Raw genomic sequence first — 24,437 nt, forward strand, 5'->3', positions numbered from 1 at the left:
GAGAAGGATAGGAGCAAATCTAGAATGAGTCAGCTTTGCCTGGCTCTGGCCCTGGCTCTGGTGCTACCCATGGTTCGACTCCCTGCTCAGTGGTCACCACACACCACTGATAATGGCCAAATAGGTGGCCAAATAACCTGGCCTGGTATAAGGCACCATCCTAGGCTCTTCAATAGCTTTGCGCAAGTGATGAGCCCTTAGATGTTTCACTAATATCATTATTCCAGTTGTGGGAATCTCTTCCATTTGAGAAGAGGATGAGGAATGGGAGAGGATAGCCATTGTTTCCTTTTCAGACACAGGTGTCCAACTTGTGCAAGCATTAATAAACATTGCTTATATAATTGCAAAGAGGTTTGCTCTCCCTGTTTCACTTGGACAGGTTCTGAAGCTGATTGGTAATCGATTGCCAAGAAGTGCTGGCCTGGAAACTCATTAGCTTTTGCTCCCGGTCTTTACTTTTTGCATGGCTGTCGAAAGAAATGACAATAAATCGGATTCTGAGAGATGGATGTCTTGTTGACGCACCAGGTGACCTGTTGGAACTTGTACAGTGCACAGAACAGTTTCTGTTCCAGTGCTGTAGTGGCTCCCTTGCAATGATTCGTTTAAGTAGCTCAAACTCAAGGGGGGCAGATCTATCAATGCCTGTCAGGTATGATAGCTAAATGCAGCCTCAGTGTTTAAATGCAGCATACTGCTGAGAGGTGAAAAGGGAATGGGCATCTCTATCATGTCTTGCATATCAGTTTCCCAATGGCGTCTGTCTGACTTCAGCTGGGATCAAATGAGTCCTTAGTTTGAGCTCAAGTCCGCAGCTCATTGTCTGACCACATGGCTTTGCATTCAATTTTGGTATCTCCACGTAGGAGTGGAAAAAAGCTGCGGTCTGAAATCCTGGACAGCAGCTACCAATGGGTGTAGTAAATGATACTGAAACAGATGGACCCAATGGTCAGAGTTAATGTAAGGCACCGTCATAAGTCTGCATTATACTGAATCACACCATCTAGTTTAGAATTACCAGTCACCAGATGTTGTTGGACTACAACTCCCATCAGCATTGCCAATGGTCAGGGATGGTAGACACTGTAGTCTAAAACATCTGGAGTATACCATGTTGGAGAAGACTGATGTATAACATCAAGTCTCCCAATTAGTCAGCATGGCATAGGGTACAGTGTGTTGATATTGGAATGGGGACACCCAGGATCAAATCCCTATTCTGCTATAAAACATATTGGATGAACCTGGGCTAGTTGCTCTCGCTCAGCCTAGCCTACCTCCATAAGGGTATCAGTGAGGGGAAATCTTACATACATTTCCCCTGAGCTCCATGCAGGAACAACAGGCTTGAAATATGATGAATAAGTAAAAAAGAAAACAAGGAAACAGAAATATGTCTCTATGCCCCTGAGTAGAACATCTGTGGTTTCTCCTTTGGCAGATGTTTAAAAGGACTTGTAACTAGGTCATGTCCAAAGTGGGGTTTTAAAAGTCAGGTGCAAAGGAAATGAAAGTCCTCTAAAGCAACACCATGAGAGGTTCTGCTGAGAAAGAAGACATATTAGCCATGAAGCTGGATGCAGAGATTGCGGTGGATATCTGTCACATAGTGTAGAATAGCTTCTTCTTTCTTACTTTTGAAAAACAGTTCTTTGAAATTTGAACTGTCTTTTCTCTGCATCCTTTGAAATGAGAATTTCCAAAGTGTTGGTTGCTCCCAAAAGGATTAGACATGACAGTCATTTCTAGAATTTATAGCACAGATTCTGGTAGCTGTTTTAAGGCTTCCCCTTGCCCCCCGGCAATCTCCCTAGTCTTTTTCTAACACATTAAATAGATAGCTCCATAGGCATCATAAGGAAAGTATGAAGGTTGAGTTTTGAGATTTGATGCATTTGATACATTTTAGTGAGATGGATGCATTCATAAAAATCTTGTGGACTATCGACTTATGCTTTCTAGATTCCTTTTAGCATGCAAACATATCTTTCCATGGCTCCTTCAAAGCTTCTGCAAAACACAGAGGAACTGCGTGAAGTACTATGCAACCCTAAAGATGAACAGATTGATTGATTTATAAGCTCTTGGGGGTGGAGGGGAAGAGGCCATGACATCAGTTTAAGTCACAACAAATGTAATACTTTTCAAAGTGACACAAAATCTCATGTTGGTTAGCAAAACAAGGGATGGGGAATCTGAAACAAAAAACAAACAAACAAAAACAAAACAAAACAGAAAGAGGATTGTTGAGAGGAAGGATATCGCTGACAACATGAAAAGCTCCTGCCTTTCTTAAGATGGAAAGGAGGAGGTTTTGTGCAGATGTGGAAACACATAGAAGTTACCATATACTTAGGTATTAGAGAGAAATTTGATTTAGTTCGCATTTTAATGAGAACATACCTAATTTGCTCTTCCCAAAACAATAGGCAGATCAAAATGCAGTCACACTTTTTCCTAATTTTGTCGTGCAATTCTCCAAGCAAAAAATGTACATAAAACTGCATATGTTAGGGGAAAACTTAGAAATGTGTTTATTGTTGAAAATAACATACAACAATGCAAACATACAAAAACAATGCAATACAATATACAAAACATTTGGGGGCAGTGCTTGCAGATCCAATGCTCTGGTTGCTGCTGCATTCCAGGGTCACGGCCACAACTTAGGAGGAGCCCTTGAAGCACAGAGCTGGGTTTGGAACAGTTGAGGAGGTGTAAAAGATAAGGAATTAAGAGTTTGGCTGCTGGGAACCCTAACTGGAGGGAGATATGAATCCTTAAAGGAGTTTTATTACATGTGGGTGATTTTCTCTCCTTATTGCGTACAAATCAGCACTTGGCTGAGGTGTGTTATTCGATTGACACTGGAGAGCAGAACTTAAGTAGGACTTAATACAACTACCATCTTCATTCTCTGCTTTTTCCCTGAGCCACAAAAATCTCGTTGGCATTTTGCCTTAATAGTAGGATCAAAGCGAAGATGGAATGGCTTTGCCTTAAAAAAAAAAAAGTGAGCCAATAAGGTGGATTTGGCTTGCTTTCATAAAGTCTGAGTGAACAATGACTTCTAGCTAAGACACCAGCTACATTATACTAGAGCTGGGTTCCAGTAGCGTTTGGATTTTCTTCTGATCTTCACATTTGGTCTCCGGCATCTCTTGGAAGGAAAATATATTAGCAGATGAAAGCTGCTTTCTTAAAAATTGCGGGGTCATTTCACCTATAACATTAATGCAATGTGTTTCTGCTGCAGCCCAACCACATCATTTTAATAATGTTTCATAGATACCTGCATGCCCGAAAACTTTTGGTAAACAACATGCAGTCATTGCTTGAGCTTCCACAACTTTAAGCACCAGGCAAAAACATTCATCTTCTCTCAGGCCATTGGCTAATTAAACAATTTATGGCATTTGAAATGTGGGGTGGGGGTGGTTTGTTTGTTACTATGATGTGCATTTTTTTGTGTTTTTATATTGTAAACCACCTCTGGTCCTGGATGAAGGGCAGTATAGAAATGTATTATTATTATTATTATTATTATTATTATTATTATTATTCCCTGCACATTTGGCTGGGTTGCCCAACACTAATAATGATGGCTTCCAACAACAACAACAACAACAATAATAATAATAATAATAATAAACATTAATAGTAACAATCTGATCCAATATAAAAGTCACAATAAGTTTAAAATAAACAACTAATATCAAATAAAGCAATATTCAATAATCTGTTAGAATCCAATAGTAAACAGTAAAATTAAACATCAGCAAATAATAATTAAACAGTTTACACTTATCAATTACAATAAAGAATTACTAATCTACAATCACAATGCATAAAATACCACAAAGCATACAAAACCAAGTAAAAGGATCAGATTAAGAAACAAGGACATACAATTTATAAAATTAATTTTCAAAAATATCCCTGAACTCCTTTCTTCCCAGCTGCTTCTACTGTTCTCAAAGTCATGGTCTGGAACAGGCTCCCAAAGAGGGCTGGAGGGTTGGGCAAGGCAGGTGGAAAAGCCATTGCCTACAGAAAATCTCTCTCAGATGGAGCAATTCTCATTTTGAACAATTTTGTTGTTGTTTAGTCATTTAGTCATGTACAACTATTCGTGACCCATGGACCAGAGCACGCCAGGCACTTCTGTCTTCCACTGCCTCCCGCAGTTTGGTCAAACTCATGCTGGTAGCTTCGAGAACACCATCCAACCATCTCATCCTCTGTCGGCCCCTTCTCCTTGTGCCTCCCATCTTTCCCAACATCAGGGTCTTTTCCAGGGAGTCTTCTCATGAGGTGGCCAAAGTATTGGAGCCTCAGCTTCACGATCTGTCCTTCCAGTGAGCACTCAGGTCTGATTTCCTTCAGAATGGATAGGTTTGATCTTCTTGCAGTCCATGGGACTCTCAAGAGTCTCCTCCAGCACCGTAATTCAAAAGCATCAATTCTTCAGCCTTCTTTATGGTCCAGCTCTCACTTCCTCCTCCTCCTCCTTCCCTGTCCTTCTGGCTGGGTTTCCCCAGTTCTGGGTCCATAACTTCTCAAGTGGGAACCATTGTGGTGTAATGGTTAGAATGAGGGACTAGGTTGTTGGAAACCAGGGTTCAAATCCCTACTCAACCAAGAAGCTCACTTCTTAAGACATCTTAAGGCAGCCCTGTTCAGGGAAGTTTTTAACGTGTGATATTTTACTGTATTTTTTGTTTTTATGGAAGCCACCCAGAGGGGCTGGGGAGGCCCAGCCAGATGGGCGGGGTATAAATAAATAAATTATTATTATTATTATTATTATTATTATTATTATTATTATTATTATTATTATTTTATTATTATTATTATTATTATTATTATTATTATTCATGTCCTTGATGCAGTTATTATATCTCAGCCTCACCAGACGGTTGGTATAAGGATAAAATGGAGAAAGGGAGTACAATATATCTCTCCTTGGAGTCCTTGAAGGAAAGGTGGGATATAATTATAATTAGCAGTAGTAGGACCCTTTCCCTAATAATAATAATAATAATAATAATAATAATAATAATAATAATAATAATAATAATACCAACAGATTTAGCCCAAATTTTGGAGCAGAGAAACTGACTCCCCATTTTCAGATTTCAGGGTTGGGGGCAAAATTTACAAAAGCTACCATATTTTTTGCCCCAGAATGCCACTCAGAGTGAAACAATGTCAAGCTGTAGCATCATTGGAGGTATTTTGAGGAAATAAACAAAGCAGCCATAATCCTAGGAAGAGCCTAGAAGAACAAAGGTGAGCTTTACAGCCCCATTTTTGAAATTTGCTACATCCCTGAAATGAGATGGATTCACCTCAAAGCTGCAAACAAATTGTCTATTTGTTCAGTCCTAATTTTAACCCTTGACCCTGAGTGTTTTTACGCCCATCTTGAACACTTTAGGCATAGCTGTTGGGCTATGGGAACGCGGGGTGACCTAGGCCCACAAGGGGAAAAGGTGCAGAGCTGTGTTTTATGTTCTGCCAAATTAAGAGTTTCTCTCCTGTCATTCTAATATATTGTGCCACATAAAGGTGCTTTGCAGACAGGTAGCTCAGAGCAGAAGAGAGAGTGATTGAGAGAGAGAGAGGTTGCTGTAAACAACCTGCAGTCTCCTGGGATGCAGATGGGGTAACTTGAGACAATAACAAAGCAAAGGTGGTTGGAGAAGAAAGGAAAAGGAAGTATGTAATTGATGAAATATTGCTTTGTAGGAAACAGCCTATTGCAGATGATGTCATTCTCTGAACTGATATTTCTATTTCATTTGTTTATTTTGGCACATCCATGATCCAATCCTCCCAACTTGATTTTTTAATTCAGTAACAAAAGTGCTAGCAAAAGTATAGATCAAGTGGGAGGCTATTTCAGGTATAGACAAATTGCATTAGTGCTAGAGCTAGTGGAGAAAGTTGCTGGTGAGCAGGTGCATGGTTGGGGTTGTGTCCAACTAAGCTCAGCTCAGAATAGACCCAATGGAATGAATGAACAGGTTATGTCCATTGATTTCAGAGAGCATGATTTACATTGGACATCAACCCTAGTCTCTCTCTTTCAGTTGATTTATGCGTCCATCTTCATAAGTGCACTCCAAAGAGTCAAAGGTCCATCCTGTACATGATCCTACGTCTTCCTAGGGATGGCTGGTCACTTCAGTTTCTATGCACCCCAGTGCAAACTGACCTGATGTGCACCTCTAGAACTAATCCGTTGATTGGGATGTAAACACAAGCAAAATGTGGATCAACCATAAATAAACTGATCCATCCCTGTCTCTCATGTTCTTCTAGCAAGAACATAAGCAGGCAGGAACATAAGAAGTTTTCTCATGTTGCGTCAGACCTCTGGTTCATCTAGCTCAGTACTGTCTACACTGACTGGCAGCATCTCTCTCAGCCCTACCTGGAGATGCCAGGGGTTGAACCTGGGACCATCTGCATGCAAAGCTGAGCTATGGCACTTCCCCAGGAAGGCAACAGCCCTCTTCCCTGGTGTGTCACTGCTGACAGTATTCCATGACATACTGCTTTTGAACCTGGAAGTCCTATTTAGCTATTTGTGGCTAATAGTTGCTGGTAGATCTCTCCAGCACTTCTCGTCCTTCTCTCAAGCAAAGTTACCTTTGCAAAGGGGTGTGGGGAACCAGTGATAGGGTGGGCTCAATGGATGTGGGTGGGGCAGCAGATGTGATTCTAGTAGGCTATGGTCCAGCCATGCACAACAAGAAGTTTCTACACTTGCATTTCTCCATCCAAGCAAGAGGCATCATTGCAGTTCAAAGATACATTCCCATCAGGCAAAAGAACTGGATAATGTGAAGTAAGACCAGTGAGGGGTGTGGCCTGAGAAGGAGGCTTGGCTTTGGGAGAGTCCCAAGGGCCATAAAGAGAAGACCAGGGCCCACATTTAGCACATGCGCCAGAGTGTCCCAGTCCTGCTCTTGAGCATAGGTTTTCTCCTCACCTACAAGAGTAGGTTTGCTCAAGTAGCAAGGAAATTTGGTTGAACTCCCCATATTTGCTTTGTGTTTTAGGGTTCTGAATAAAAAACCCTATTTAGAATGACTCAAACTTTCCCCTAGACTCCTCTTAGAAAGCTCAGAAAACCTGAATCTATTACGAGCCAGGGAGCACTCATCTGTCACTATCACCAGGTTGAACACATCAAATAACAATTCTGAAAATTCTACTCTTGTGAAAATTTTGCGTGTGCCTTGTAAACAATAGTTCTGGGCATGTGATGCCACAGTTCAGGAACAAAGATTATCTGCTAAGATAATGGGGATTTTTAACATATATGGTATGAAGGGCATACACATTTCTCTTAAAAATGCTTGCAGGGAAACAGGTGGGAGAGGGTTTGGTATTTGAAAAGGGAAAGCTGATAGGTTGATCTTTTGGAACGAATGAAGCACAGCTATATGCAGGTAGGTAGGACCATAAAAAGCTGTCCTATATTGAGTCAGAGCATTGGTCCATCTAATTGAGTATGGCCTGCAGAGATTGGCAGTGGGCTTGCCAGGGTTTCAACCAGGAGTATTTCCCTGGCCCTTGAAGATGCTGAAGGCTGAATCTAAGACCTCCTGCATTCAACTATTGAGCTATGGTCTAGCTCCAAGTACACAAACCACATTGTACATTTAGTGATATGAAGATTCTGGAATGCAGATGGTATGCTTCTGAGTCTTGTGCTTCCCCCATCCCCCCCCCCCGGCTGCCACCGCCTCTCTGTTCTAATATATAACTGATTATTGCAAAGTTCATAGTAATAAGGCAACAAGATAAATAAAAACCTAATTGCTTTCATCATATTCTGCAAGATTGTAATCGGGGAGTGGGGTGCAACCTGGCCTCTTCAAAGCATGTAATGACATTCTGAATTAATGGCATCTCATTTAGCAGGCGGAAGAATCGGTGAATATGTGTCACAAATCAGTAAACAGCAAGCTTCATTTATCCATCTGCGTAGCTGCGCATTGAATCTTTGTTGGTGTGTATGTGTGTGTTGCTTTCTCCTTATACACATACAGAGAGAGAGAGAGCACAAAATTGAGGAAATGAGCTATTGGAGTGGAAGAAAAGAGAAAAGAAATTCTTGATTTTGTTCAGTATTTTTTTTTTCTCCAGCTCTGGGTTTATTTTGGGAGCTGGAAGATTGGTCAGTGTCTAATGTTTCAGAAAATAACCTGAGTGTCTCAAGCGAACAAGCCACAAAACCAGAGCCAGACTGACATTTGCTAAGGTGGTGTGTGTGTGTGTGTGTGTGTGTGTGTGTGTGTGTGTGTGTGTATAAAAGTCGGCTGTGTGTTTCAGATGAGAGTTGACTCATGAACTGGAGGGTGGTTTTTATGTGTTGATGATAATGTGCCCTGACAATGTCAGAAATATGATCCCACAGTTTTACAGAACTGCTTCTCCCTTAATGCTGCCACTTCTCCAGCTTCCCTTTGCTTTCCCGGTTGAGAATTAAAAGTGTTGAAATACACAGCCTGTGTGATGACAGGGCACACTTGAAAGATTTGAATGAATAAAACATCGGTTTTAGATCTATGTTTCAAATCAACTTAGATATAGTCTTGGAGATCATTCTACAGCATCCAGCATCACAATGGAGGAGAGTCCATGATTCTTCAGAGAAAGGTTGGCCTGTTTCTTAACCCAATGGTTAGGCATAGGACAGAATAGGACAACTATAATTGGCCACTGTGAAACGTGCCTTGGTGACCTAGTTGTTAGACTATTGTAATGTGAGGCTTCCGTTGCAGCTGATCTGGAGGCTGAATGATATCCTGTCGCTTACTTACAGAGTTCTCAATAACTCTGGACCAGGTTACCCAAAAGACTGTCTATCCCTCCACCGCCCAGTAACAGCATTAAGTTTGACAAATGGAACTTGGTTAGTTTTGCAACAGAGCTTGATGGTGATCAGCTCATGGTAACACAAGGGTGGGATTTTTCACCATTGCCACCAAAATTGTGGAATGCTCCACTTGATTAAATACAGGAGTCCCCCCTGGATATTGGCATTCCATCATTTATTGAAGACACACCTGTTCAGATGAACATTTCTCCAATCTCCTTGATTGAATACCCTGCTTTGATTGCTGTTTTAACTGTTGTGGTTATTTATTATTTATTTTAACTATGGGTGTTTTAATGTGGTTATTTTACTACGCATTTTAATTGCAGGTTACTGTATTTTGATAATTTGTTTTATCATTATTATTTTTTGCCATTGGTTTTTATTTTTCTGTGAACTGCCTTGGGCTTTCTTCTTGAAATTAAATGAGGACAAATAATAATAGTAATAGTAACAACAACAACCACCACCACCGGGGGATTTTAGTTCAAAAATTAAAAGAATAACACATGACGTGAGTGAAACTGGATTGAGGTTCAGCCTAAAGTCAGCTTCTATCACCCCTGACAAGCACTACTTTTCTCTACATGTTGCTTTTAAGGAACGCAGGAACAAGCAAAAAAGAGATAATATAGGATATACCCCTTTAAACAGTCATGCCCTCCCCAAGAATCCGGGGAGCTGTAGTTAGTTAAGGGCACCAAGACTTGTTAGGAGACACCCTTGTTCCCTTCAGGACGCTCCAATTCCCAGAGTTCCTTGAGAAGGATTGACTGTTAAAACATCCTGTTTTAAAGTAGTGCAATACTGCTTTAAATGATATTGAAGACCGGGCCATATTCTCATTCTAAAGCAAGAATAGAGAACCTGAGGCCCTCCAGTTGTTGTTGAACTACCACTGCTGCTATTTCTGAACACTGGCTGTGCTGACTGGGGCTGATGGGAGATGGAGTGCAACACCACTTGGAAGGCCACAGATTCACCATATTTCTCCTACAGAGGAAGCGAGAACTTATTTTTCCCTGCAGGCCTTGCCTTCTGAATAGGGGAGTGAACAGGCGAACCACTGGCTACTTGCTATTTTACAATTCCATTACATTCCAGAGACTAGAACCAGGTACCGGCAACTGCGTCAAATTGCTAAGATTTTCCTGCCAACTCCACATGCACAGTGCCTTTCTAATGCTAACTAATTCTTCTTTTAATGAATTCCAGAATGTTGATTGGCTTCCCTTTGCACTTTCCCCCCAGGTGATCTGAGGCCAGTTTCTATGCCTACAGAATACAGCTGGATAGGAGAATCAAAAGAGCCAAATATGTTCAAGAGGGGTAGCCGAGGTGAGTGTATGCACAAGTGCAAGGACTTGAAATGTGGATTTTCAGGACCCAACCTATTGCTGTGACTGTTATTTGTTTAAACCGTTCTTGATTCTGAATGTTACAGTGCTGAACCCACCATGGGCCATGCTGGTAAAGAGCAGGAAATACTGTTACAACTACAAAAAACATTATTCTGGGGTTTGTGTATACACACGTAAGCACACATGCATACCCTCTAACATGTCACAACGAAAGGCTGGGTTGCCATCTTCCGGGGCCACACTCCCTTGTGAGTCACATGACCTGCAAGAGATCACGGCTCTGAAAAAGTGCAAGATTTATACGGGCAAGATTGCAGTGCAAAATTGCACGAGATCGCAGTGCCCAGAATGGCCACTGTGCTCTTACAAAAAAAACGGGATGTCCTGGTTTTTCTGGGACAGTTTAGGGGTATGCACATGGTTACGGGTTTATACATATGACCTTTGCTAATCTAGCTCATTTGCTTCCTTCAAAAGTCCTCAGACATTTCACCCAAGCAAGAGCCTCTAAATCAGGGTTGGGAAACCTGTGGCACACCAGACATTGTTGGACTAGAACTGCCATCATCCCTGATCATTGACCATGCTGGCTGGGAACTGATGGGGCCCGCTGTTGGCAACATCTGGAGGGCCACAGATTATCCTGCTCTAAATTGACCTCAGAATTTCACTTTAGTTCAAACTATGACAGTGATTCTATTTTGTAGACTTTTTGGACATGGTTTCGGAGGACCTGTGTAATAAATGCAAGAACTAAGAGACAATGCCTCTGTTTATTTCCCCAGGGGAAAGGACAAAAGGAATGTGCATTTTGTAGTTATCATGCCATACAGAGCTGTGGTTTGTTGTGCCAAAGAACAGTAATTTTAAAAGGATTGTTTTTGTTTCTGGGAAAGAAGGCTGTTTGGATCAATAGACTGGGAAGAGCTGATAGAATAGCTGTGTTTTGTTTCCTCTTTGTGTGCGTGTTTGTGCATCTTAAAAAAACATTCAGGTCTAAAAATGACATGCAGTTGTGCGAACCATTGTGGCTTGTGGGTTCCCCTGAAAATGTCACGTTAAAGGCATCAAGAAAGAAGCTGCTTGGGGCTTCTCCTTATGTATCCCCACCCCACTCCTGGTCACAAAAGTATGTTTGAGTTTCCATCAGCATTGAACCAAAGCTTGCTACCTTCTTTAGCTTCTTCTTCCTCATTTTTTCTCCTTCACCCCATAACAGACTCTGAGAATTCACTCCTGCGATACCTGAGTGATGACAAAATATTGGTGATCCAGGAAGAGCCATTGACCCAGAAGGACAACAAGCGGGATACGGGTCGCAGGTCAAGGAAAAAGGGCAAGAACAGTGGCAGCCCCAACTATCCCATAAGCCCATCCATGTTGACCTCTTCTATAAATGTACGGCTTGAATCCGGACAGCAAGATGCCTTGAATTTCTCCTTAGCTGAGAGCAACACTGTTCCACTTTATCACGTAAGATTCCTTAACGTACATTTGATTTTTGTGGTTTGGTTTGTGCCAACGAGATGGGATGAGCCAAGAAGATGGACCTGAGATGACTATATATATATAGTCATCTATACATGTATACATATATGTATACATATAAACATATGTATATATACCCTTTCGGCTTGTCACATCTTCCTGAGGAGAAAGTTCCACAAATGTGGTACCACCACCAAGGCATCCATGTTCCTCATATTTACCAACTGAATATTTGCTAATGATGAGCCAGAGAGTGAGGCCTGTGACGCTCATCTTAAGGCTCAAGACAGATTCATGTGGTAGCCCACTGGGGGCCTTATAAACTGTCATGTTTGCATCCCACCCTTTCTCCGACGAGCTCAGCTCAGCATATATGGAGCTATCTCTTCGCATTTTATCCTCTAGGGGGGTCTGTGAGATTGGTTAGGCTGAGGTTGCATCAGTTTGTTTTTTAAAAGAGAATTGTAGCTCTGTGAGAGGTCAACCACATTTTCCAGGCTTCTTTGGGGAAAGTCATGTGCTTTAAATGTGGGTGTGACCTGCATCACAGTGACCAAACCTTTGGCCCTCCCTCCCTCCCTCCAAGATGACTCTGCACTTGCTCATGCCAGTAAAGGTAAAGGGACCCCTGACCATTAGGTCCAGTTGTGGCCGACTCTGGGGTTGCTGCGCTCATCTTGCTTTACTGGCCGAGGGAGCCAGCGTACAGCTTCCGGGTCATGTGGCCAGCATGACTAAGCCGCTTCTGGCGAACCAGAGCAGCACACGGAAAAACCCTTTACCTTCCCGCCGGAGCAGTACCTATTTATCTACTTGCACTTTGACATGCTTTTGAACTGCTAGGTTGGCAGGAGCTGGGACTGAGCAACGGGAGCTCACCCCATCACGGGAATTCGAACTGCGACCTTCTGATCGGCAATTCCTAGGCTCTGTGGTTTAACCCACAGTGCCACCCGCGTCCCTCTGCTCATGCCAGAGCACCATTTAAAATCAAACAAACAAACAAAAACACAACAGAATTATTTTCTAGATCTTGGTAGCTTAAGGTTTCCTGCACAGCTGTGTGTTTTCTGCCTTACTATATTAACTCGGCTGTTGTTTAAAGTCTCAAACCAGGCAGGATGTATACCTGAGGAAGAAGTCTCGTTTTATTGTCTCTGAAATGAGACACTGGCTCTTACTAGAGTATTTTTAGCAAACAGTGACAATCTCTAACAAAGGCTGGAGTTTCCTTCGCCCTTGCTTGCTCTGTGATAATCTTTCTGGGTCAGAAAAGACTCGGGGGGGGGGGGAATAGATTTATACAAATGCATTGCAGGAAGAGGACCCAGTCAATCCATCATGGCGATGAGGCAATCATGTCACTGGAAGAGCGACAGGGAAATCATAACGCTGGCTTCAAGCTCATCATTGCAATTTACAAGTTTGATTTAACTGCTCCAAAGGTGTCACAAATCTTCGAAGCCTCTGTGTCGGGTTTATATAGCAGCGATCTTGTTGGTAGAAGGGTTAGTACCGTTTGGTGAGCCTTGTGATAATGAACTGGCATACTGTGTCAGAAAGTGAGGAAGCATGGATTGAAAAGAAGCTTGTAACTTATTCCAGGCTTCAGTGTTCTGTTGTGCTATTGTCAGGGCTGGAGTCAGATGCAGGGCATCAATAAAGGAAGCAGATCTATGTGGTCAGTGAAGTTAACTGTTTACTCAAAGAAATGAACATACAACTCAGCCTAGTGGTCTCATCAACACTTCCTATGGAGCCGTTGCCAGGACTGAAGGTTTCTGCCCTCTCTAAGTCTCCTCCTCTCCCAGATGTTTCCTAAGCAATCTCGAACTGCACCTGCACACCTCTGGCCTCTGTTCTGCTCTTCTTATTACTCTGCAAGTTCTCCGAGACCATAGTGAGGGGTGTTTGTCACAGCAGGAGAGGAAGACTCCTGGAATTCTTTTGCAGTCCCTTGACCCTCCTCCTCTGCTTCAGCCTGAACTGCTCCCTGTCACAGGCTCTTCCTGCTCACTAAACCATGTTGCATCCAGAAGCTCCTCCCAATCTTCTGCCTCTGACCTCTCCCCACCAATCCCCTGGCTCTGAGCTTTCTTCTGGGGGGTTCCCTGGCGGGTGCCTCCCACCACTCTTCTTCGCCCAGCCAGTTCATGACAGTTATTGTACATTGACTCCAGAAGAGAGGTGTAGATAAATTTCAGTAGCTCCTGTGGATTTCCCATATGGTTCCTGTTCAAAACTGGCCACCTTCCTTCTTTTAAAGTTACTGGGTAAATTTATAGCATTCTCCTGAAGATGACTTAAGGCATATTCTCACAACCTTTGGGCATGTGGCAAGCAGGGGAAGAGAGCTTGAGCTGCCCATGCATGCTGACTCCTAACCATCATGTCTGGGATTCCACTTGGATGTGCCACTGCTGGAAGCCCTCTTGGGGCTTCCTCACAGAAGTGTGAGGAATGTTGACCCAGGAGAGAGATCTTTCTCTGTGGCAGCCACTGACGTGGAATTCTCTGCTGACAAAAGCGTGCATCTTGGTTGTGCAGCTTCTGTCATGTGCTGGAGACACACCATCTCTACCCTCAATGTAGATCCCAGACATGGTGCGTTGTGTGGAGGCCACATTAGAATCCTAGGCCCGCTTTGCATTTATAAACAGCCAAGCCAACCACAGCCAGAGACTCTTAGCTTTTTCTATGAGAATAAGGCAGTTTAACCAACCCCTGGACAGAGGTTTCAGAGTCACCATAGCAAAATTCCTAGTGCATTTTGTGTGTGTTACTGTGGCTTATATTTCTTCCCCCTAAAAAAAACACCTGCACTCAACTATCTCCACCTGCTTCACCAAAATTTCCGTTTATGTCCCTTGAAGCGCTCCCACTGAATGTATTCTGTGCATGTGAATTTCTGACAGCACACACACACACACACACACACACTCCTGAAGCTACTCAAAATGATAACCCCTGAGACAAAATTAAGCTGTTATGCGCCAGAATTCAGCTTTGTTATACTTCATTAGTCCCAGTAAACAAAAGGCATTTAGTTTTAAGACCACAATATCTACGAGCATGAATATGCAACAGAAAATGATGGTTCCTATTTTCCTTCTTTACTTTCTGCTGCAGTGTGCAGCTACGCTATCACACTTGTCACATTTCCTTTTGTCTTTTGCCTCACATCTAGCCATCATAGCATGGGTAACCATCCCTGGGTAACATTACCAGGGTAACCTTACCAGGAATGATGGGAGCTGTAGTCCCAACAACATCCAGAGGGCCACACCCCTCCTTTCCCCAGAATTGCAGGCTCTTGGTTGGTTGGCTTCTTCCTCTGATACTGGGTTCATACAGCAGGAGCCTCTCATGATGCTCCAAAGTATAGTTGGAATATAATCAAATCTTCTAATGCTCCCACACATAAAATACTCCATAAGTAAATGTCAACAGTGTTGCTGGATCAAATGAAGCATCAGTCTGTTCCACCATCCTGTTTCACACAGTGGTCAGAAAGATTATTCTGGGAAGCCCATGATGGGAGTAGGAAGGCAATGACACTCACTTCTACCAGCAGAGAGACATAACCAGTAAAATACCCCTGTATAGTAGAGACCGATTCATTAGGGCAAGTTTGCCCTGCCAACTTAGTTTGCCCCTAGCCAGCCAGCCTCCCTGCCTACCTCCTTTTTACAACCAGTCTACAGAATGGCACTGATTGTCGGCTTCCTCCTTAGTCTATATCACTATTTTAGAATTCAGCAGGGAAGATGGGGATAAAACCAGAGTTAGTTGTTGGTTCTCCCTGTCATAGTCTCTAGCTTCTCCGGCCATTTGCTCTTGCTCCCCTTCCTTCTGGCCTTTCTGCTTTCTGCCCTACCAGTTCCCAGCGCGCACCAACTTTCACTGTAGTTAACTTTCTTTTCCTCCCTTTGGATAACTTTCTCATATGGTTATGGGTTGAAGATTTAGTCCTTGGTAGTTCCTCTTGCCTGAACGATTATAATTAGGTTGGTCAGGCACAAAAGATGACAGGGTTTCCGCACCTTTAGTAGCTGTATGGTGTAAGGTAAAGGTAAAGGTACCCCTGCCCGTACAGGCCAGTCGTGTCCGACTCTAGGGTTGTGCGCCCATCTCACTTAAGGGGCCGGGGGCTAGCGCTGTCCGGAGACACTTCCGGGTCACGTGGCCAGCGTGACGAAGCTGCACTGGTGAGCCCGCACCAGCGCAGCACACAGAAACACCGTATACCTTCCTACCTTACCTATTTATCTACTTGCACTTAGGGGTGCTTTCAAACTGCTAGGTGGGCAGGAGCTGGGACCGAAAGACAGGAACTCACCCCACCGTGGGGATTCGAACCGCCGACCATGCGATCGGCAAGTCCTAGGCAGTGAGGTTTTACCCACAGCACTACCCGCGTCCCTAAGAGCTGTATGGTGTAGAAGAGGAAATTTCAGATGCAACAGAGGACTATTGTCCTATTGGCAATGCTGAAGTAAGATTGAACCGCCAGGCCATTTTGCTAAATATGGAACGGGATGGAACCTCTTGTCTGCCTTAGGCAGGGATATCTGAGAATTCAGAATGAAACAGAAATGGAGTGGAAATTGCCAGTGCTTATTTGTCCTGTTTCCAGGATTTTAAAAAAATCAATCCCATGAATACAGTTGGTATTCCCCATTGTTGTTGCCTTCAGTCTGCAAACAATATGTAATTGATTATGTCTTCCACCCCTTATGCATTGTGTTTCCTTTGCATTGGAATGAATGGGTGGACTAACACAATGAAAATGTGATTTACGTAATTAATTGCGTGGATTATGTAATTTTGCCACAGTTGACAGCAACGTGAATAACGCGTTGCTTTTTTTTTTTTGTAGCAAAACATGAACTGCAGCGGAATGGAATAGTGCTGCATGCAACAAATGCAGAGTGGAATGGAAAACGATGCCTTCTTATATGCCTAGCCCTCAGGCACCAAACGTCTTGGGCCAGCTGTGCCCAGGTGCCTACTTTGTTGAGTTTTAGGTAGCAACTTTAAGCTGTAACATAGGGCTGCAGTCTAAAAGCCTGGGTGAATAAAACTATCTTAGACTGTTGCCTAAAACTGCAAAATAAGCATTGAGCAGTCTCACTTAAGTAAGACTGACTTTCAAGTAGATATTATAGGATTGTACTGCTAGCTATTGTTCCTGTCTGTTTTACAAAGCAATTCTCTGGTGGCTGGGTGTAGGGAAAGCCTGTGGTGGAGGGACTGCTACTCCCAAAGCCCCACCAGGCTTGTTCTGGCTAAAGCAGAAGGTAAAGGTGGCTTTTTACCTTTGCGTCCCTCACCAATTCCTTTTCTTTCTTTCTTTTTAAAATTATCTCCTCCCATTGGATCCAGTGGAAGGGGAAATAACTATGGCATCTCCAGGACTGGCAAAGTTTCCATTTCACTTTGGAAGTATGTTTAGGAAATTGGATGGATCTAGCAGCTCCCCAATACATTTTTGACATGCCCCCAGAAACCCATTTCTCAAAGAAGGTCCACAGTATCCAATGGCCTCCCAGATATTTTGGAGGGAAGCTATATTTTAAACTCATTTAGGACTCCTTTTTGTGGGCTTAATCTGCAACATGTGATTGACAAAATAGTGCATTAGTGGTGGATTTTTACTGGACTATCCGAACATCACTCAACTTTATTAAATGTGATGTCTCCCTAAAGCTATCACATTATTGCCATCTGGACAAAAGCAGCATGAAGAATCCTCATGATCATTATCATCAGTGCTGTTTTCCTAGATTGGTGCTATTTTATGCAGCATTCCACAGGGCAGGCACAACTATTGAGAAGGCCCTCTGCCTGGTTCCCTGTAACTTTACTTTTCTAAGTGAGGGAACCACCAGAAGGCCCTTGGAGCTGGATCTCAGTGTCCGCGCTGAACAACAACAATAACCCAGAACATTTTGTGGCATGAAAAGGTACAGGGTTTTCAGCAAGAAGCTCAGGGACATGCGTCAATAGGAAACTAAGCAGCAGTATGTCCTTGCCCAAACCTTTTACAAGCGCAAATGGTATTATTGAAAGCCAGATTGCGTCAAACGGCTTCGAATACCACCATGAGCAAAAATAATCATGAATGCACAATGAAAAGGACTTCTGGAAGGTCCTTGAGTTAAAAGATAGTTTATAAATACTTCTTAATAAATAACAGAGGTCAACCAGTTCTTGGGTCATCTTCCTATCAAATGTTCAACAAAGGATTGTGTTTCAGGACATTGGATTCATCCTTATTTGAGCACAGGTTTTTAATTGACAATATGAACCACCACGAAACCACGTCAGCTACTTGCACTAAAGTGTTTTTCAGCAAAGCAATTGCTCAGAGTCTGGCATTTTATATTGACAGCAGTTAGTAAGGGGAAATGCCTGCTAAAAAAGCCTGTGTATTCCAGCTGAGTTTCTTTTCAACCTGTCCTCGGCTCTTTCACAGTTGGGCATTTCTTGAAATTACTGTTTTCATTACAGCAGCCGTGAGAAATGTACGGTTGGTAGCCAAAACCAGGATGATAGCATAATGGGAGGGAAGCACTGAAGAAATAAAATTTACAGCAGTTGGTTAAGAGCAACTGTTGAGCGCATTTTGGAAATCATATTTTCTACCTTGCGCCGGGGGGGGGGGGGGAGGTGAGTTTAAAATAGCAATTTAGGTAGATACATAGCATTGCAAGACTGAATTCGTGCCCATGGTGTTTCTGGTTTATTTGATCTAACCTGGCATATATTCTGCTTTGCCGGTAGCACTCAGGAAGTTTTGGCCTGTGTGGATTCAGACCTTGAGGGCTTTAAATGTACAGTGGTACCTCTGGTTACGTACTTAATTCGTTCTGGAGGTTTGTTCTTAACCTGAAACTGTTCTTAACCTGAAGCATCACTTTAGCTAATGGGGCCTCCCACCGCCGCTGCGCGATTTCTGTTCTCATCCTGAAGCAAAGTTCTTAACCTGAGGTACTATTTCTGGGTTAGCGGAGTATGTAACCTGAAGCATATGTAACCTGAAGCGTATGTAACCTGAGGTACTACTGTATAGCAATGTAAAAAGCAAAATCAACCTACCAGCTCAGGAGGTGAGAAAGCCCCAGCCCCTGTCTTCCACCTGGTCTTCTATTTTCTTACTTGCTTCTTGGCACATTTTGTGCTACATGGAACGGTAAGCCTATTGACTGTGAAGTCATACAGGATTTGTTTTCTGGATCATTAGAGCGGCATTCCTCAGACTGCCACTGGCTCATGCTTTCTGCGTGTGAGGAGCAAACTAAAGGTTTCATTTCACTTTTAATTTATGTACTGCCTTTCTGTACTGCGATACACAAGGCGGTTTGCAGCAACAAAATACACAACAAAGACAGTACATCTTATAATAACCTGGTTCAATACAAAAAAAGTCACAATAATACAAAACTTTAAAACAGAACAACATAACAAATAAAGTAATATTCAATTATCTATTGGACTATAATAGTACACAGCAAAATTAACTCTCAGAACATCGGCAAATGCTAATTAAACAAGAATTCGCTCTTAACAATTAACAAAAAATAATTACTAAACTATGATCAATAAATATAACTACAAGTAACAATGCATAAAATTCCACAGTACATAAAAAACAATATAAAAGGATCAAACTGAGAAACAAAGACGCACAACTTTAAAAATTACTATTTTTTAAACCCCTGAATTTTTCTTCTCCCTTCCCAGCTGCTTCTACTGTTCTTGAAGTTATGGCCTGGGAGAGGCTAATTGCTCAGCTGGACTTGACTGAGGGTGGGGAAGCGAGGCTCCCCCCCCCCTTCTTTGCACTTCCTTGCTGAGGAAGCTGACTTCTGCTGAATTATTTTAGAGTGTTTCTGTAGTCTCTCTTGTACTGTGCTGGATCCTCTATGCATCTCCACAAATGCCAGTCCCCTGGAGTGTGTTAGGCTTCCTTCCCTGGAGACGTACAGTATCAGTAGAGCCTGAAGGCTGAGTGCAGAGGAAAGGCATGGTTTTGAGGGTGGGGGATAGAAATGCATGGAAGAGGGTTGCCTAATAGTGATAAGTGAACTCCCCTAACATTAGCAGAGTTTGGGGCTGGAAACTATGAGTAAAATTGGAGAACGTTTGCAGGGGGGACAGGACTGTGCATCAGATGTGCACTGAAAGTGCTTTAAATGCATGGTGCAGATAAACTCTTAAGAGTGCATAACCATGTCCCACTGCTTCTCTCCTTCACCCCCCCTTGCTACAGATCTTGGGAGAGGGGGAGTGGTTAATGGAGGGATCCAGTACCCCACCCCTATCTTCATAGGACCCAACTCCTAGGGGCCAAGGGGCCTTGGCCTTCTCCCAATAAAATATTTGAGGGGACTGGGACTCCCCAAAGTTGATGGGCATTGCCATGTTGCATGCACAATGTCATGTGATCAATTATGTGGGGCAGGGCTTACCTGCCCCCCCATATTTTATTCAAGTTGGCACCTATAACCAGGCCCACCATCTTAACTTTTGCTTGGCCCTTAGTTCTGCCAGCGTGCTAGTGAAATAGGGCTGTGCATTCCTGTTCAAGTGCTTTAATTAAGATTCGCGCACACGGCGTAATTTATGCTACTGCTTCATTTCTTCCTCACAGCATGAGTTTGGAAGATTTGTTATATGCAAGTAGCTACTGGATGTATTAGACTTGGAGTAAAAAAATAATAATACAAAGCTGATAATTACACAGAACCATCTTTTAAAATAAATGTTTAGGAAGTGGTGTGGAATCGAAACCTAAAATTAAAACATGTGAAGCAATTTCATAAATTGCTTTAAGGATGCAAACTTTGCTTCATTAAATGGTGTCTTTAACTAATGCAATGTTGGCCGGATGCCCAGGTTCGATGCTGTTGTGCAACACTGGACTAACTGGAATATTAATGTCAGGAGTCATGACCCTTTTCACTACAAAGTCGTAAAGGCAATTTAAAGGTCTTGCCATCTTTGCTAGGAAGGTTGGGGGGGGCGTTTCCCTTGGTTTTACATCCTGCCCTAAATAGGACTAATAAATATCATTTTGGAAGGCATCACTGTAAAATACCACACCAAATAAAGTGAGGTCTAGCTGCTGCAATGCACTCTCAGGCCCCATCTTCACAATACGTTTAAAGCAGATTCATGCCACTTTGAATTGCCATGTCTCCCCTCAAAAGATCCCAGGGCATGGAATTCATTAAGGGTTTTGTGAGTTGTTAAGAGACACCCCTGTTATCATGACAGAGCTACAATTCTCAGAGTGGATTAACAATGCTTCCTCTCTCCCAGGGAACTCTGAAAATTGTACGTCTGTGCAGGGAATTGTTGTGGGGAGCGGGTGTCTCCTGACAACTCAGCACCCTTAACAAATTACAGTCCCCAGGATTATTTGGGTGACGTTATGGCTGTTGAAGTGGTATAAAATTGCTTTGATGGAACGTGAAGATGGGGCATGCAACAAAAGGTTACTGTATGGAGTTTTCCTGCTCCATGTTTTCAGCCAGCCAGTCATTCTGTCTTCAAGGATACGCCATTCCATGGTTTTCTGTTCCTTAGGAAGACCTCTCAGTGCACCTAAGTCTCCCTGTGCATGCTTCAAAGTCCTCAGGAATGCTAGACTCAATAGAATTACCAGTGCTATACTAGGTGCTAGGCAAGGCCGTACGTACACAGCCTGAGGACATCTCACATAGAGCATGTCCCAGAAATAGCATGCGGTCTTCAAGCCAGCCCAGCCCTCACCTTTCAGGGTAAGGCATAACATAGCCGGAGGACATTTCAACCTAGAAATAGTATGTCCCAGAAATAGCATGCTTCCCCAGGCCACTTCAGGACTCACCTGACATACTGTTTCTGGAATCAGCTTCCACATTTCGAGAAGGGGATCTGCGCAGAGCCTGTGGGGAACCTACAGCCTACAGAACTGCGAGTTCAACACATGGAGTCAGAACCAATATCAGTACCCATCATTCTTGGAATGTAAGAAGCTACCATGGGCTTATCTGGCAGCAGAGGTTGGGTCTAGAAAACTGCTCAGAATTGTAAATTTCCCACAAAGCCACACAGCATCACCCTGCAGGGCAAGGTGCATAATTCAAACCTTGGGCAGCTTCCCAGATACAGGCACTGCTCCCACATAAGCATTTTCCCAGGTAGGGGGAGCAGGTCTTGAACTAAAGGTGTGCTTTGCCAGGATGGGTGGACATCCTCAGATGTGCCTCCACTGCTGTCCGAAAAATGCCTGGCTCTGCTAATTTGGGGATGGGAGGTTTAAAAACTAAGCTATTTAATTCAAACTTTCCAAAACAATGCACGAACCAAAGCACAGCTATCCTTCGAAATTCACATTTTTACAACATCGTCCTCCCACCAAGCGACATGCAGGGAAATGCATAAATTAATGGGGGGGGGGACACAAAACGACACATCGTATTAGGGATCATTGCTTGGCAAAAATAGGGGATATTACACAAAATTGCATAAAAGGGTATGGGTATTAGAACAAATCAGCGCTAAAATACTGGCAACTTTTCATGAGGGCTTTAAAAAAAAAGGTTGCAGACTGATAATGGAAATTCTGAGGAAGACTGAGGAAAGGAGGAAGTGAAATGGACAGGTTTGCCTACCCCCTACTCACTTCTTGGCCCTTTCTTGGAAACTTGTGCCTCCCTTCCAGGCTTCATATTGTTGAGTTGGAAGGGACCACGAGGGTCATCTAGTCCAACACCCTGCAATGCAGGAATCTTGAACCCAAGACCTTGAGCTTAAGAGACTCCTGCTCTGAGCTATCCTGCGCTCATTTTGTGCCCACCCTGGGGTTGGGGGTGAGGGCATTCCCACACAGTGTGTGAACAACTTTTTTCTTGTGCCAGTGGAGATTTGGGACACTTGTCAGACTTCAGTCCCAAATCACTGCCAGTATGCACCCATCAAACATATTTTTATTTTTACCTTGCTCCTGATATAGAATCAAAGCAACAAAACATGCACTTCTTCTGAGTTCACCTTTTCTTTTCTCCCCTGCCTCTCTACCACCAACACCACCTTTGCCCTGTTGTTCACTTCCTGTCTTCCTTTTGCTCCTTTTCTGTTTTTCTTCTTCCCCAGCACGGAATTTAAGAATTGCAAAATGTTTGTTGCTGGAAGCAACATTCCTACTTGTCTCCTCCCTCCCCACTATCCACTAGTGAGGGGGAGAAACAAAATAACCTCAAAGGCAGCTTTTTATTTTTAGCCTAGCACACACACAAAATTCTGCACGTCTCTGTTGTATCTTATGATGGGTTTAGCGTCAGCTTACTGAACTCGAGAGATAAGTTAAGCCTTCTGGCATTGAAATTGCTGCTGGGTGAAAGGGGGAAATGCTTAGGATGAAGGATCTCTAATTTTCAAAGCTTGGAAAAGAAATAGAAATGTTTTTGTGTGACGTGTGGAAAAAGTGAATAGAGTACAACAGCATCAGTGATGAAGATGGGACCACTTTACATTGGTAGCTCAATAAATCGCTTATCTTGATACTCTGCATGCAGTGTTGGAGAACCAGAGATGCATGACTGGAAAAACAGCCTCCCAGAAGCCTAGCTCACTATAAGCAATGCTGTTCCAGCTAATATTCTAGACCCCATTCAGATGATCAGGGACTTCCATTATTATTATTGCTACTGTTGTTATTGTTGTTTACCCTCCTCCCTAAGGTCCATGGGAAAGGGGGGCGTGTCTGTGTGTGTAAACCTTTACTTTTGCATAATGAATGTAACGGTTGAAACTTGTAGAGTTTGCAGAGAATTTGTAGAGATTCTGTTGTTCCCGGAACCTTTCCTTGCTTTTGCATCATAAACACAACTGTTTGAGTTACAGCATCTTGTAGAGAATCACAGCCCTTCACCATCTGAGAAAAGAAGCAGGTTTGAAATCTGATATGGATCTCCTTGATCTCCTAATCTCGCAAGGCAAATTTCAATAGGCAGGAGCTCCTTTCACATTAGTGCAATTAACTACAAACATAAGCTGAGGCCTTCTGTGATTTACAGATCAAAAGCCTTCTGCTCAGATCTGATATCAAAAGGTCTATTTAACCTCATGAAGCTCATTGCCCAATTAAATTAAAACCAAGCTTCAGTCTTGCCACTGTGAAAGCCAAGGGGATTGGTTGTAATGAAGTTTCAGGTTGTAGTGGATAGGCAGGCAGAGATAGGTGGGCAGACACACAGACTTCTGTTGTAGACAAACAGTTAGATAAAAACCCATTCATCATTAATATTTTGATTCTATTCTTGTGGCTAGATGGCAATAACAGAACTCCATGCTCTGGAGTATGAGGAGGCAAATTTCTCAGATTGACTATTAGGATGTAGAACAGGCATGGGGAACCTCAGACTCAGGAGTTGAACATGACTCCATCTAACTCTTTCCATTCCCCAACACCCAACTACACCTTTCACCAGCCCCACACCGTGCCCTTGTCAGGGGCTTTTGCCTGGATGAAATGTGTCCTTTTTTTCTGCCAGAACTCACTGGAACTCAGTTCTGGCACCTCTCAGGTAGGCGCATTGCCATTATGAAAGAACAAAGTTCAGGGTAAGTTCTAGCACCTCTTTTCCCAGAAAATAGCACTGATTGTGATTATCCCTCTTGCTTGCCTGGGTGGT

At 43.0% G+C, this 24,437-nt stretch overlaps 1 protein-coding gene across 8 annotated transcripts in view; it reads left to right on the forward strand.

The window, feature by feature from the left end:
- The window catches only part of LOC310836607 (connector enhancer of kinase suppressor of ras 2-like), a 310,451-nt gene that overhangs the window by 203,980 nt on the left and 82,034 nt on the right, over positions 1-24,437 (forward strand). For all 8 annotated transcript variants that reach the window (XM_083722107.1, XM_083722108.1, XM_083722106.1 and 5 more), the window contains 2 exons: positions 10,154-10,240; positions 11,483-11,736. In XM_083722107.1, coding sequence (XP_083578233.1) covers positions 10,154-10,240; positions 11,483-11,736 — 341 coding nt within the window. The remainder of the gene's footprint in view (positions 1-10,153; positions 10,241-11,482; positions 11,737-24,437) is intronic.

The sequence above is a fragment of the Podarcis gaigeae genome (assembly GCF_964106915.1).
Source record: "Podarcis gaigeae genome assembly, chromosome: Z".
Lineage (NCBI taxonomy): Eukaryota > Metazoa > Chordata > Lepidosauria > Squamata > Lacertidae > Podarcis > Podarcis gaigeae.